This window comes from Apis mellifera, linkage group LG5, assembly GCF_003254395.2.
Source record: "Apis mellifera strain DH4 linkage group LG5, Amel_HAv3.1, whole genome shotgun sequence".
Taxonomy (NCBI): Eukaryota; Metazoa; Arthropoda; class Insecta; order Hymenoptera; family Apidae; genus Apis; species Apis mellifera.
Window position 1 is genome coordinate 12,620,502 of NC_037642.1, and position 15,406 is coordinate 12,635,907.

Consider the following 15,406-nt stretch of genomic DNA (forward strand, 5'->3'; position numbering starts at 1 on the left):
AGTTTATTATTATTATAAAGGATAAAGAAATGATAAATGAATGTATTTTTGAAATGTAATTACTCGTGTGTCGATAAAATGTATATGATCAAACAAATTTTCCCCTGTGTACAACCAGATAAGAGTGAACTAAAAGAGATAACGACGGGCAAAAACCACAGGATAGAATAATATTATTCTTTTCATATTTCTGCTTCATTTCTTCATTCATATTGCTCCTGCATTATTACTTATCATCGTTACAAAATTTTTATAAATTATATACATATATATATCACTTTGGACTTATTGATAGTTATTGTCTACCGCTATAAATCGGTAAGTATAAAAAAATTTTATTTATATTAAAAATAAATTTACAATTCATTAATTTAAAATATCTTGAAATTACATTATATATATTCATTTATTAAAATAAATTATTTTCTTCTAACATTCACAAAAATATTAATTTATTAATGAATGAAATTGCGTAGAAAAATAAAACATGTGATTTTGTATTTTACATGACTATTCTATAAAAAAATTTGTATTCCATTTCTGATAATAATATAAATGAAATTAGAACTATATTTATCATAGCATCGATCAAAAACTAATGAATATAAACTTCCCCTTTTTAAATTACGTCATGCGCATTAAAATTTTGATTGTGTACGTGGCTGTGTACATGAACAAAGCAAATAGCGAGTTGCATCTACGTTGACGTGCGCGTGAAATCTGTTTCATCCAGTGCCACCAACTTCAGATCATCCATGTCATACGTGTATGAAATAATGCAAAAACTCGTTTGATAGGGCATTTTAAGAGAATTATGGTGATCCATTTTTAGGATTATCGGACGATTCTGCGATTCCCTTCATTTTTTTCAATATCATTTCTCAATGATCGCATTCGTGATTGAAAAACGCATGCGGTTATTCGATGCTTTCTATCTTCATCCCTAACGACATATGCAAATTCGAAATGTCAACATCAAAAGGTGAGCTATCCATTGGACCTTATATGCAAGAATGGACATAACCGATTTTTTCTAAAATTTGTTTTAGATAGATTTATATGTTAAATAATGTCTATTAACTTTATTTATGAAACATTTATAAGAATATTTTTCCCACAATATTTTCAAATGACTTTCGTATAGGACAGATTAAATTATTAATACGGACAAATCATAAATGTACAAAAAGAGACAACGTTTAACATTTTATCATGTTTAAATTTTTTTTTATAATTTTTTTAGCATATACAGTTATATTTTAAATATATTTTTGAGATAATTAGAAGGAAACTATTTTGTATTTCATACGAAAAAATACATGTTTTTAATCATACATCACTTGTCAATCATATGGTAGAATACAATTAATAAATTATATAGTTATTCTTTATTGCAGACTACAGATAAGACGATCTATTTTTAATACTACAAAATCATCAAATCAGACGATATTCGTGGTAATTTATTTTTATTCATAAACGAAAATGTAATTGTAAAAAATCTTTATTATAAATTTCTAAAATGCGCGGGGCTAATTGATTAAGATCAATATATTTGTAAGAGGTTATTAAATTTCTTTTTCAGGCAAAATAATACGCTCTTATCTAAACACAATGTGCTATGTGATAAGAGCATTTTCTAATGATAATTGTTTCTTATGAATCACTTGTGATACCAATCAATAATATTGAAATAATGTAAGAAGAATCAAGTATATGTGATATATAGTTATATATTTTTATTATAAATTACAATAGAACATCATAACAATGGGTTCTATAGCTTTGGAAGAATTTGAACTTATGAAAGACTCTAAATATAGAGTGTAAGTAATATAATTATTGACTTATATTTTGTTTTATTAAATGAAACTATATAATATTTTTTTTCCTAAATTTTTATAAAACATAAAATTATATTTTAATTTTTTATAAATGGAAGAATATATTTTCTACAGTTATGTATCTGCTGTTGACAAAGCGTTAAAAAGTTTTGAATATACCAGCGAATGGGCAGACTTAATATCTGCACTTGGAAAATTAAACAAAGTGTTGTTAAGTCATATGAAGTTTCCAGTTATTCCTAGAAGAATTAAGATATCTAAAAGATTAGCACAATGTATGCATCCTGCTTTGCCATCCGGTGTTCATTTAAAAGCTCTTGAAACTTATGACATTATTTTCAAATGTATGGGCACTAATAGACTGAGTCATGAGTTGTTTATATATAGTGCTGGTAAGATTAAAAAATAAAATAAATTTTTTATAAAAATCATAGTCATAATTTAAATATATTTATTAATTTGTATTCGTTAATATAAACATTTTTATAGGTCTATTTCCATTATTGGGTCATGCTGCTATGAATGTAAGACCATCTTTGTTGACAGTATATGAAACACATTTTGTACCTCTTGGAGAAAGATTAAGGCCTGGCTTGAGTGGATTTTTAAGTGGTGTTTTACTTGGTTTAGAAGATGGTTCTGATCATTTTGATAGGTATTATTAATAAAATAGATTTTAAATACAAATTATAAAATTAATATTTTTAAAAAATTGTATAAATTTGTTTTACTTAGAACAAATTCCTTACTTGAAAAAGTATGTGAAGGAGTAGGTCCAGAACATTTTTATGCATGCTTGTGGGATTGTTTAGCTTCAAATTCTGGAATTCGATTACCTGCTATATCTTTTGTATTAGCACATTTTAACAAGAAACTGCCAATGGAAGAACAGAATTATATCATGGGGACAGATACTAATATTATGGTATATATGAAAAGTATTATATAAAATTAAATATTATTCTTATTTTATTTTTTAATTATTAAAATTTTAAATCTTAAATTTTAATTATTAAATCAGGTTACTGCTCTTTGTGCTGGAGTACAAGACAATTCTGTGTTAGTACAAAGAAGTGCTTTAGATTTGCTGTTAGTTGGTTTTCCTGTACATAATAGTCAATTAACACATGAGCATATGGTATCACTAGTCACAGCTGCTCTTGTGACCATATTAAGAAGAGATATGAGTTTAAATAGGTAAAGTAAAAAAAATGAAAAGTAAAAATATTAAAAATACCAAATTAAATATTTTATGAAATTAATTTATATATATATATATATACATATATATATCATAGACGATTGTTTGCTTGGCTTTTGGGTACTGAAGTCAGCACATCTATTTTAAAGAGGAAAGTAGATACTAAAGTATCAGGAAGTATGGAAAATGCACCTACTTATTTTGATATGTATTCAAAAGAAATGTTAATTGAAGCAATAAAGTCATTATTGAAAACTATTTGTGAAGAAAGTCCACAAGATTTAAAACCATATAGAATATTAGTTTCTTTATTAGAAAAAGCAGATATTGGTCCAGTAATTTTGGATGATATTTTATTTGAAGTTTTTAGGTATAAAAAAATATATATTTAAAATTATCATAATAAAATAATCTTTAATAATATAGAAATATTATAATTATAATAATTTATAATAATTTTTTAATTACAGAACTTTTTATAATGCTTGTGGACAATCAAATAGAGTACCAAAAACAAATGAAGTAGTAAAATCAGCAAACTTATTGTTTTCAACTTTAGAACCTTCTTATGTTTGGATACATTGTGGTCATTTATTTGAAAATGCTTGTCAAGCTAGAGCAAAAAGTAAACGAGAAATGGAAGATATTATTGTGAGGCCTGTAGGTAGTGGGATGCCGAATTTCATGGAAATATGTATATTGACTGAATTCCTACTTGAAACTGTATCATTGGATGCATTTATAGACACTCCTTCCGAGCATCTACCCGGTTTGTTCCATGAGATCATTAGTAAACTTTTGTATCACATTGATCTTTTGACTCCTATGGAGATTTCACGAAGTCTTCGATTATGTGCAAAAATTCTAACGAAGGTTCAACCAACAATAGTTTCGAATCACACAGAGAAAAACGAATTGGAAACGAAATTGGATACAATTACTACCACAATCAATGATAATTCCTTAACAGCAATTCCTTTAGAAAAAAGTCAATCCGATAGTAAATTGAATAAACCGGATACAACTAGTAGTTCGTTTTCTGAGAAAAGTCCCAGTCCTAGAAGAAGAGCAAACTCTGGAGGTGCCACCAAGCGATCTGATAAAAAGTCAAAAAAGAAATCTAGTAAAAGTACATCAAAATTAAGCGAATCTCTACCAGAACCAAGTACAAGTATTTCAATAGAGATAGATCAAGAATCCAAGGGTTTGCCAAGAAATAAAAGTATGGATGATATAAAGACTGGATATATAGAAACGAATACTATTAATTCCCCAACTAAAGATCAATTGAATACATTAAAACAATCTAGTAAAAATAGTATTATGGGCTCCACAGGATCCTTAGGTAGAGGACCATCTCCTGCGTTTCAAGCACAACATTCAATGTTGGAAAAATGTTTAAGACAGTATGAAACTTTTTATGTTAAATTTGTTAGTGATAGAGTATTAACTAAAGAAAGAACAGTTCAGAATATGTTCGATAATTTAATGATATCATGTCCAAGAGAGAGTTTCGACGAAAGAATGCGATATTTAGAACTTTTATTAAACTCTAGATTAAATATGGAAGATTCTGGTTTTTTCAGCCAAGATCTTTCTGTGATTGAAGATACTAAGCAATTGGACATTCTTCATTTAAACATTGATTCAGTTTCCCAATCAGAATGGGATGAAACTATGAAAATTGCTTCTAGCTTATTTGTTGAATTATCTACATTTCCTAAATATTTTTTTCCTGGTGATGGATTACTTGTAGAAGAAGAACCAAAAGGAAATATTATTCTTCCAGATTGGTTAAAAGTTTTAGTAGTTTGTACTTGTTGGTTGGGAAAACAACCTGCTCTCCAATTAACGACTATTGCTACATTATTGGATTTAGTAGCTTTGTTAAAAGCTCATAATGATATCGAGACACATCCAAAAAGTGGAGAAGGAGTTACAGCAGTAATTATGGTACCATTGTTGAAACAATGGCACATAACTTATTTGATGCAATATACTAATGTTTTTCAGGTATTCATATATTTAAAAAAAATTAAATTTAAATTAAAAATTTAAAATTTAGGATAATATTTATAAATATTTCATTTTGAAGGTATTAGCGCATTCTCTATGGCATCATCTTGGTGAATTACCTGCTCATAAATATAGAATGAAATGTGTTGAATTATTGCATGAATTGCACCATGCTTTACATAATTCCTGTGATGCTGTAGAAGATGTAATAGGAGTGGCGCTTACATCAGAAAATATAGAAAAAAGAATAGAAGCATTTAATAGATTCGCTACATTATGGCATCTCGGACGAGAAATTGAAACGAATCCTAGATTACGAGGCTGTATGAAATCTTTTGATCAGTATGTCATAATTTTTTTATGCATTTTTAAATAATTTATTATTTTATTTATTATTAATTTAATTTATTTAACAGGTCATTGTTAAAAATACTGGATAATCTACAACTTGCAGATAACTCTTCTTTAAAACTTCATGCTCAATCATGGCTTCTGCACTCTCTAATGCGAGGTGATATTTCACGTATAGTAGATCCATTATTGATCATGCTCTTAGATCCATCCACTTGTCGCATGAGTGTACTCCATGTTAGTATACAGCATAGCAATACTGTTCTCACAAAAAATGATCCAATAGAAGAAAAGTCTGAGATACAAGATGATACAGAAGGTGCAGCAAAAATTTATGCAATCAGTTCGGTAGATGGAAATGTAATATACCATGTTAGCGATAGTGTGGACGAAGATAAAAAATGGCGAAAGGGTAAAAAAAAGAAAAAGACTATAAATCCTGTGAAAGTAAAAAGAATATTTGCTGTGACGACATTAGCTGCCGGTGATAACTGTAATCAATATGTAACTGAAAAAAATCAATTTATGAAAGAATTAGAAGTACCTCCTAGTATATCTGGCAATAGAAAGATTTCTGTTTTTGTGAATCCTTTATCGCTTAATTGCAATGAAAATTCTAATGATTCTTTAATGGAGGATGATTTATTGCCTACTGTAAAAAAAATAAACTTAACAACAGAATTATTAAAAAATGCAACAAGATTTAAGAAAATGGATTTTGACAAAGGTTCGACTGCTAGCCTGGATGAAAGTCTTTATGAATCAGCAAATTCCAGCTTAAAAACAAAAGAAAAAAATGGATTTAAAAAATTAAATGGAGAAGTTGGTTCATCTTTGGATTCTATTACTAATAGTTTCGATTCCAGTAGTCCTGAAATTACAAATAAACAAGGAAAACAGAAAAAAGAATCCATTATAATGTCAGGTAGTTCTAAAGAAGTAGCAGGAACTATCATTAAGGGTAAATATCATAGCACAAACGAATTTGCAACGAATTATGATGTTCATGATGTTGGAAGTTTCGAAGCGAGTGTTGAAGTACCTAGCTGGACAATGGATGATGAAGAAGCAGACCTTGATGTTAGTACAACTGCAGAAGAATATTTCAGTAACTCTAGTGGGAATAGCATAGTCGAAGAAATCTTAAATGAAGTACTTGATAAAGTAATGCAAATATGTGATGCAGTAGAACCACCTAAAATTGTAAGTGATTTATTTTGTATTATTGTATTACATAATTAAATATAACATTAATATCATCATATTGATTCAATTATTTGTATTACATAATTAAATATAACATTAATATCATCATATTGATTCAATGCTATATTTATAGATTGATGAAGCTATATATCAAAATTCAAAAACGGGTCGCAATTTCGGAATTGGTGTACACAATCTCCACTCGCATATGTTGCTTTACTGTGGAGTTTATGATTCAACTAAAACACTTTACGCATTGCGTACACTTCGCAACGAATTATTAACCAACACAAGAATGTTTCTTTGTTGTGCTGCAACAACTAGTGTAACCAATACTACAAAAAATACAACATTATTAAATTTATTAGCAAGACACCGAAAAAGTGTATTTGGAAGAAACTTTCATGGAGAGATAGCAAATACAGAATTTATAGCGGCTTATAGAAGTAGCATGTATTTAGAAGTTTTAATTAGTGTGTGCCTTTATTTTGCTAGAAGTTACTATCCTAATTTAGGACAAATGAGACTTACGCACGAAGAAATTTCAGGAAATCGACAGGTAATTATATTCATAATATTTGATTTATATTTTGTGAATATTTATTAACTAAAATTTATTTCTAATTAGGTACAACTTGCAAGCGCAGAATTGTTAACACTTATATTTTCTGAATTAATTCCAATCGTTCGTGATTCAGGAAAAGGTTTCAGTTGTTATATAATCGATCTACTTACTAAATGTAAAGTACAAAAGGTTGCATTACATTGTCTTGTATCTAGTGTAATGAATATGAAAAATGCTCATAAGGAAAATGAAGAAGTATTTACATTTACTGAAGAAATTATCTTGTTCAATGATCCAATTACAGATAATGATGTGAATAAATGCAAATATAGAGCAAGCGATCATACAGAAGCTTTTCAAATTCAACTATTAAGGTAAGTACTTGAGAAGAAATATATGTTTATAAATTTTATATTATATTAATAAATCTTTTTATTATTTAAGATTACTATTAGCTTTAATCATGTTAGAACATCAATGTGGTAATCAAAAAGGTGAAGAAATATGTCCTTCAAACACAACAATACCAAATACTCCAACTGAAAATATTTCTAATATTATGGGAAATAGCTTAAAATATATACCTGGTGCATCAATTCCACAACAACCAATGTTTCTTGCTAGCATATTAAGCGCTTTACAATTGGTAAATATGATTTTTTAAATTCCATTCTTTTAATTTTTTAACATTATATTAATTTAAAAGAAAATTTATTGTTTCATTGATTTTTTTTTTTATTTTTACAAAAAATTAAATTTTTTTTTAAAGGATCACATGAGACATTTACACCAACATTGGACAACTCTCGTTACATCGAGTCTTCCGTTCATGGGATCTTCGTTAACATCTATAGTTACATCAGTCATTCATCAATTATGTTGCAACATCGAACATTTAGCATCATATTATATTAACGAAGAAACAACAACAGCAATAAAATTACAAGATATAAGTACTGTTGAATGTTGTCTTCCTGCAGATTATACAGTTACGCACCTAGAAGCTTTAACATTCTTACTTCACTATTGTCTATTGGACACATCACAACAAATCGGTTTTTCATTTAATCAACCTCTAAGTGGTACGATTCAGACTGGAATTCCTGGTGCAAATCCTGGTCAAATATTCAATAATCTTATTCACGTATTTATGCCGAGTCCTCTTTCTCCTGTAAGAACTTATAGATATATGTTTTTAAAAATATATTTTTAACGAAAAATATTTATATATTCTAATTTTTTTGTAGGATCTTACTACAACAAAGGATAAAAATGGGATCAGTGAATTACAACAATATGCTCGAAGAACTGCTTTAAGTCATTTACCAAGAATAATCGCATCTCTTTCCACTCTTTGGCAAGCAGTATTAGCAACAAAGGACAAGTTTGTTTTATTTTTTTTCATTTTTTTTTTTATAATTAATAGAGCATATTAATAAATTTTTTAAATTAAAATTTAGTGATCAAGCTAGCTGTGTAGTAGGTAGTCCACGAATAGTCAAACATCAACTTCTAGAACTTTTGTCTCCTATATCTTTTCATCATGGTGTAAATTTTTTGGCCGCCATTGCTGTCGCTTGGCATGAAAGACGACAACATTCTACTAATTCTAAAAAGGTAACTATATCAGCAGATTAATAAATGTCATGTATATATTTAAATAATCATATATTTTTATTTTATATTTATAATTAGGTGCTTCCAGAAGCTTGTCCAAATCAACAAGTCATGGTTCACTTAGTAAGCGCGATTCGTGTAATGCCTATCGATACTTTAGTTCAAACTGTTCATCAAGTCGTAAAAAATCCACCACCGATTCACGGTGTAAAACAAGATTTTTCGTTAGAAGTTTCTGTATTGGAATTACTTTATATTTATATGCAAAGTAACACATCTCAGTCTCTTATTGAATCATGGGCATCTTTACTTGGCTTACTTAAAGATGGTTTATCTTTGACTGCACCTGCTCAATTTCTTTTATTAGCTATCTTAAACGAATATGTACAGAAATGTCCACCTATGCAAGAAAAAAAAGATATTAGGGATCTACAAGATGTTTCAGCAAAAGTATTGTTTTTATCTCTTTTTTAAATTTTTATTTCATATAACCATAAAATTAACTTAAAAATTTTTTAGTTAGTTGAATCATGTTCACAAATAGCTGGAGCATGTTTAGAACAAACAACTTGGTTGAGAAGAAATTTAGCGGTAAGAGAAGATGCGTTTGAAGTTGCTGAAGGATCCTCGGAAGGTAAAGAAGGCAAAAGTGGTGCTGGTGCGTAATGTGCTTTTTTTTTTAGAAAAAAATTTATTTTCTATTTTATTAGAAATTATAATTTTTATTATTTATTTTTTTCTTTTTTTATGTTAGAGCAATATGCTTTAGCATTCTAATCCTCACTTGACTAAAAGCTAACAAATACATCTTTTACAGTAACACCCGGTACTCCGCCTAATGCAGCATATAGTATCCAAGCTCAAGCAGTATTAGCAGAAATAGTAGCACCTTTGTTCGATGTTAGTTACGGTTCCCAAGAAAAAGAACGTGTAGTGACCTTGTTAACCAATCTCATGTATAATGTTACACCATATCTCAAGAATCATTCGTAAGATTTTATCTAATTTTTAATCAATTTTGTTTTAGCAGTTTTTGTGTTCTACTAATAACTAAACTTTTAGGACAAAGAATATTGCCTCGTTCACGGCTTGTTCACAATTACTGAGTTCCTTATCAGGTTATCAATATACAAGAAAAGCATGGCGCAAAGATGTGCTGGATCTTTTATTAGATTCTGCCTTTTTCCAAATGACACCAGCATGTTTGCCATATTGGAGGACTATTATAGATAATTTAATGACACATGACAATACAACATTTCGAGATTTAATGAGTAGTTATCTTTTTTAGAAAAAATGCCAAAAAATAAATTATAAATAAATAAATTGTTATTTATAAGTTTATATTTTATGAATTTATTTTATTACAGATCGCGTTTCTATGGCTCAAAGTAGTAGTATCAGTATATTTTCTTCAAAAGAACAAGAATATGAGCAGAAAGCACAACTATTAAAAAGATTAGCATATGTAATACTTTGCAGTGAAATGGATCAATACCATAAATACATGCCTGAAATTCAAGGTCAGTTATTTCTAAAACATTAATAAATATTACTGAATTTTTATATAATATTGAATTTATTATTATTATATTATTGCTATTATTATTATTATCATTATTGTTATTATTATTGTTATTATTATTATTATTATTATTATTATTGTCTATTATTGTTTATTATTAGAACGATTAGCGGACAGTTTACGACTACCACAAGTGATTCCATCTATTCAAGCACAAGTCTTTCTTTGTTTTCGGGTATTACTCCTTAGAATGTCTCCACAGCACGCAACTTCCTTATGGCCAGTAATAGTTAGCGAACTTGTTCAAGTCTTCTTATACATTGAACAAGAACTGAATGCAGATAGTGAAGAATTTAGGTAGAGTAAATACTTAATATTTTTAATTATTGGATTATTCTGCTTTCGGGATTTTGGTGCTTTTAATGCATGAAATTTCAAAGGATTATTTAAAAATTATCAAGAAAAAAAATCTAAAATAATTTTTTGGGAATATTTTTTTTTATAAATTATTATTTATTTTACTAAAATCGTATCATTTCTTTTTTTATATTGAGTTATTTTTTAATTCTGAGTTTAGTAGTCTTTGCGTAGTTTGATAAAACATTTCATTAAACATTTAGCATTGTGTTCTAATTAAATTGTTTGTTTTTCCTCCTTACTAACATTAATGATACCTCTAATGTCATATTGTTTTTGACTTTGTTTCGGTATCCGTGATTTGGTGGAATTTATGATGCCTCCATAAATTGATTGGTGTTGGGACATCAGTCGTCATAGCAGGTAATTTTGAATGCTTCTTGCATATTAACGTACATAAAACGAAATGTAAATTTCTGAACGTATTTAATTGTTAGATATTTCTTTGAAAAAAATGTAATACTATTATTTTTTTGATGTCATCAAAAGATAATATATTTTATCTAATTTTGTAATATTGGGAAATAGTAGTTACAACATGCATAATTCATGGGATTTGTGTTTGTTTTGTTTTTCTGCTTTTATTGCAATTTATAAAAACAAAAAAAATTTATTATAAACTTTGTTAATTAAATGAAATTCTAAAGATATTTTATTTCTGTGCAGTTCGCATATAAAACTACTCTCAGCTTTGGATTCATCTTGGGCAGTAAATGCTAGCAATGGACTTCAAGCACATGGTCATCCTCACTGGTTGCAATTACAACTTGCAGCTGCTAAATTATTAGATCTAGCATTGCTTTTACCTGCACATAGGCTTCCTCAATTTCAAATGTAAGTTAAAAATCTAAATAATCTTAGTAATTCTTTAAAAAATTATATAAAATTGAGATTTTTTTTATAGGTATCGGTGGGCATTTGTTGGTGATTCAGCAGTAGGATCTGTAGAAAACAATAATCTATCTTCTGATTTTGTACCACACATTACGAGAATAGCAAAATTGATGGATAGCAAGGTAAACTTAAGAAATAATTTGATTTTACAAACTTTTACATCATTATCTTTATTCAAATTAATATAAATTCTGTATTTTATATTACACAAAACATTAGCATTTAAAATAAAATAAAAGCATTGCATTTTTTATATGTCAAATTACATAAATTATGTGATATAAAAATTATCTTCTTTTGGAAAACATTGTTCTGGTAACAAACATTGTTGTGTTTTTTCATCAAAAACATATTCTTCTTTGCATTCGCATCCACTTTTACATGGTGTATAACAATCTACCATATCTGGTTCAGAACACGTGAATTGACAAAGACAATGGGTCCAAATGGATCTTTCATCACATTGTTGAAAATTTTTTGTAATCATATAATCAAGTTCTTCATAATCGTATCCAGGAATTCGATGTTTCGTATATCGATATATTTTTTCAGGTTTATACCATTCTAAGTGTTCAACTGATGATTTTTTTTTGAACGAATCACTGTTAGTTTCAAACGGTATTTGAAGATTATTTTTATGAAAGTAAAGATTGTTTTGTAAGTTAGCATCTTCAAAATTGCTTAAAATATAAAAATCGTCTTGAATCATATCCATATGATCTTTATCAAAGTTTTCAATATAATTAATTGGCATATCTTCATAAAATTTTAAATCTTTATAGTCAGAATCATCCATATATTCTAAAATATAGTATAATTATAATGCATAATTATAGATAATAATGCTAAATATAGATAAATATTATAAAAAGTTTAATTAATTTTTTATAATAAAATATCATATAAGTGAATTTATTGTATAATTTATATCATTTAATTTCTATTAATTGCAGCCAATTAACTTAAATGAAGTCTATTAAAAGTAAAGAAGTTACAATGAATCGCCAATTGTATTTTTATTTTCCATATTTAATCATATGATTTAAAATAAACAACAAAAAAATATTTAATTTTTATTTAAAAACTAGTTCTTCATAATTTATACAAAAAGGAATCAAATAATTAATTTTATTAAATAATAAATTAAAAAATTAATAGTAAAAAGGAAAAAAATTGGATAAAACTTTTTTAATTATTTAATATACTGTTATAATATAAATGTAATTAACACATTTATCATCTATAACTAAATAAACATTTTTATTCTATTTTTTATTATTGTAAAGAATAATTATCTATTTTAAATATTCAAAAAATACTTACGCGATTGTGTATAACACTTATTAATATTTATCATTGTTATAATATAAAAAATGAAACAAGTATATTTTCTTAATCTAGTCACTGCCATGGCCACTTTGAAACTGACTAACAGTAAAGTGCAGCAGTCTTTTACTACAAATGTACTTAATTAACAGTAACTTAATGAACTTCATACACTCATATATTTTTTCTTTAATTAAAAATCTTTTTTAATATTATTTATATTAAAAAATAAATTGCTTTATATATTTATTTACTTTTTTTTATTATTGATATTATTTGTTTTTATATTTATTATATTTTTTATTCTTAATTTTTTAATAATGTTTGATTTTAAATAGAATACTTATTTTATACTTATTTTCAATTGTTTTCATTAATTCTGATGAAATACTTATTTTAGTACAAATTGTGTGTATATATATATATATATATATATATATATACACATATACATATTTTATTTTTATAAGCCAATCACTTTTCATTTCTCTAATTTAATATCTAAATTATATTTGATACTATATTATAATATCAATTTATAAAATGATAATTATAATAAATTTATAAATTACATTTTCCTTCTGTATTATTTTATAAAAATTTTATAAAAATTTATTAGATAATAAATTTTTAATCTAATTTTATTTTAAAGATTTTCATAAAAAATTAAAAATAAATATATTTTCTTACTTCAATTTACTATTTATTTTATAAATAATATAAAATATTCAATATTTATTAAAATATTTTTCATTCTTTGAAAATCATAAAATATAGTTATATTTTGCATAATATTTTTTGTTTCAGTACAAACAAGAAACAAGCTCTACAAAGACTATACCTGGTGAACTTCTTTTAACGTCAAATAACATTCGTTCATTGCAAGATCTGCATTATTTTTTTACGACACTAAGCCGCAGATCGAGCGATACACAAGCATCATTGAATATTACACAAGTGGAAACAGTAATTGAACAAGATTTTCTTGAAAAAATGCCAGCTGCAAGATAGTAGGAATGTACAAACAATATAATGGAACGACTTTTTAAAAAGGAAGAATGAAAGAGGCATCTAAACATCTTTATTCTTTGATATTTTTTTAATTTATTAGTGAATATTAATCTACATATGATAAACTGATAAAATAATTCTATTAAAAGGAGTGATCCATTTCCAGACAATTATATCCATTAAACTTGTATATCATAAATCAAATAACATAGAATATGTATTATATAGAAATATTCAGATGAATATTTGATTTTTATTAGTTAAGCTTCTAACTTGTCTCCTCATTCGGTTGTGAATAATTATCAAAAGATACTACATGCCAGGCTGGTGCCTAGCTGAATATTAATGTAGGAAAATATGTACAGTGTAACATAACATTTTATTGAAACGTTATTTTTTCAACTATTTCGAAAAAAGTTGTTTATTCTTTATTTATCATGTATATCTCTCTATCCTGATATTAATGGAATTTTTTAGAATTATCAACAGCGATATAAATATAATAATATATATATTCACATAAATAAACAAATGTCTTATTTTCTTTAAATTTTCACATCAATTTATGAAAAATACGAAAAAATTATGAATTATGAAAAATACTAAAATATTAATAAAATTTCAGTTGATTGCATAATATATATTTAAAATAATTGCATTTTTAAAATATCTACATTAATAAATCTTCTATTTTTCTTTTGTAATTTAAAAATTAAAAATATACACATGTAAATTAAAAATTTAAAAATAAAATAAAATAAAATAAAATAGTAAATTTTAAAGCGCGAAAAATAATAACTACTATATTTGAAAACGTTATTTATTATATTAAGAAATTTAATATACATGAAGAAATGGGAACAGATGCGTTTACATAAACATCATGTGTGTGAATATTATTATAATATCTTAAGATTTGATATGTATATTAATTATTAAAAAAAAATTAAAAAATCATTTATTAAACATATTATTTAAATTTATAAGAAGAAATTAAAGTTTGTTATCTAGAAAAAATTTATTTGACAAAATAATTTATAATTTTCACACATGTGATTAATTCATATGTAATTGGAAAGAAAATGATTAAGAAAATTTATTATAAAATTATTTTTCTATATGTGAATTCAGTAAAAATATGCAAATTCTTAATATAATTTATAAAATATATAATTATAAATATATAATATTATTATGAAATATTTCTTATAATTATTATTTTGATTTTATAATGTATGTGTATATTTATGTATATGTATATATATATACATATATATACATATATATACACATATACAGATATGTATATATATTTATATGTACATACATTTATTTGCTATATAATTCTTATTGCATTATCATATTCTCCTTACACTATTTTACTTCTATTTTTAGATGCGAAACAAATTAACAAATTAACAATTAATTGAAAA

At 25.9% G+C, this 15,406-nt stretch overlaps 2 protein-coding genes across 3 annotated transcripts; one reads left to right on the forward strand and one right to left on the reverse strand.

Annotated features, from left to right (window-relative positions):
• Positions 1 to 732: 732 nt before the first annotated feature.
• LOC412544 (protein dopey-1 homolog) lies at positions 733 to 14,505 on the forward strand. Of its 2 annotated transcripts, XM_006569940.3 has the most exons (27): positions 733 to 982; positions 1,398 to 1,458; positions 1,586 to 1,826; positions 1,959 to 2,236; positions 2,334 to 2,499; positions 2,580 to 2,769; positions 2,866 to 3,041; positions 3,143 to 3,415; positions 3,516 to 5,058; positions 5,141 to 5,403; positions 5,478 to 6,615; positions 6,752 to 7,177; positions 7,247 to 7,557; positions 7,628 to 7,829; positions 7,953 to 8,354; positions 8,431 to 8,567; positions 8,644 to 8,800; positions 8,879 to 9,250; positions 9,320 to 9,458; positions 9,618 to 9,789; positions 9,863 to 10,074; positions 10,171 to 10,323; positions 10,487 to 10,682; positions 11,094 to 11,105; positions 11,409 to 11,576; positions 11,647 to 11,758; positions 13,770 to 14,505. In XM_006569940.3, exons 3-27 carry the CDS (start codon positions 1,771 to 1,773, stop codon positions 13,971 to 13,973), a joined length of 7,458 nt encoding a protein of 2,485 aa, XP_006570003.1. In that variant the 5' UTR covers positions 733 to 982; positions 1,398 to 1,458; positions 1,586 to 1,770; the 3' UTR covers positions 13,974 to 14,505. The 2 variants fall into 2 exon arrangements, with proteins under 2 accessions (XP_006570003.1, XP_016767831.1); XM_016912342.2 differs by lacking the exon at positions 11,094 to 11,105.
• LOC113218759 lies at positions 11,837 to 13,202 on the reverse strand. The gene is made up of 2 exons (XM_026440561.1): positions 12,960 to 13,202; positions 11,837 to 12,437 (listed from the first exon to the last, which is right to left on the reverse strand). Exons 1-2 carry the CDS (start codon positions 13,045 to 13,047, stop codon positions 11,908 to 11,910), a joined length of 618 nt encoding a protein of 205 aa, XP_026296346.1. The 5' UTR covers positions 13,048 to 13,202; the 3' UTR covers positions 11,837 to 11,907.
• Positions 14,506 to 15,406: the final 901 nt, after the last annotated feature.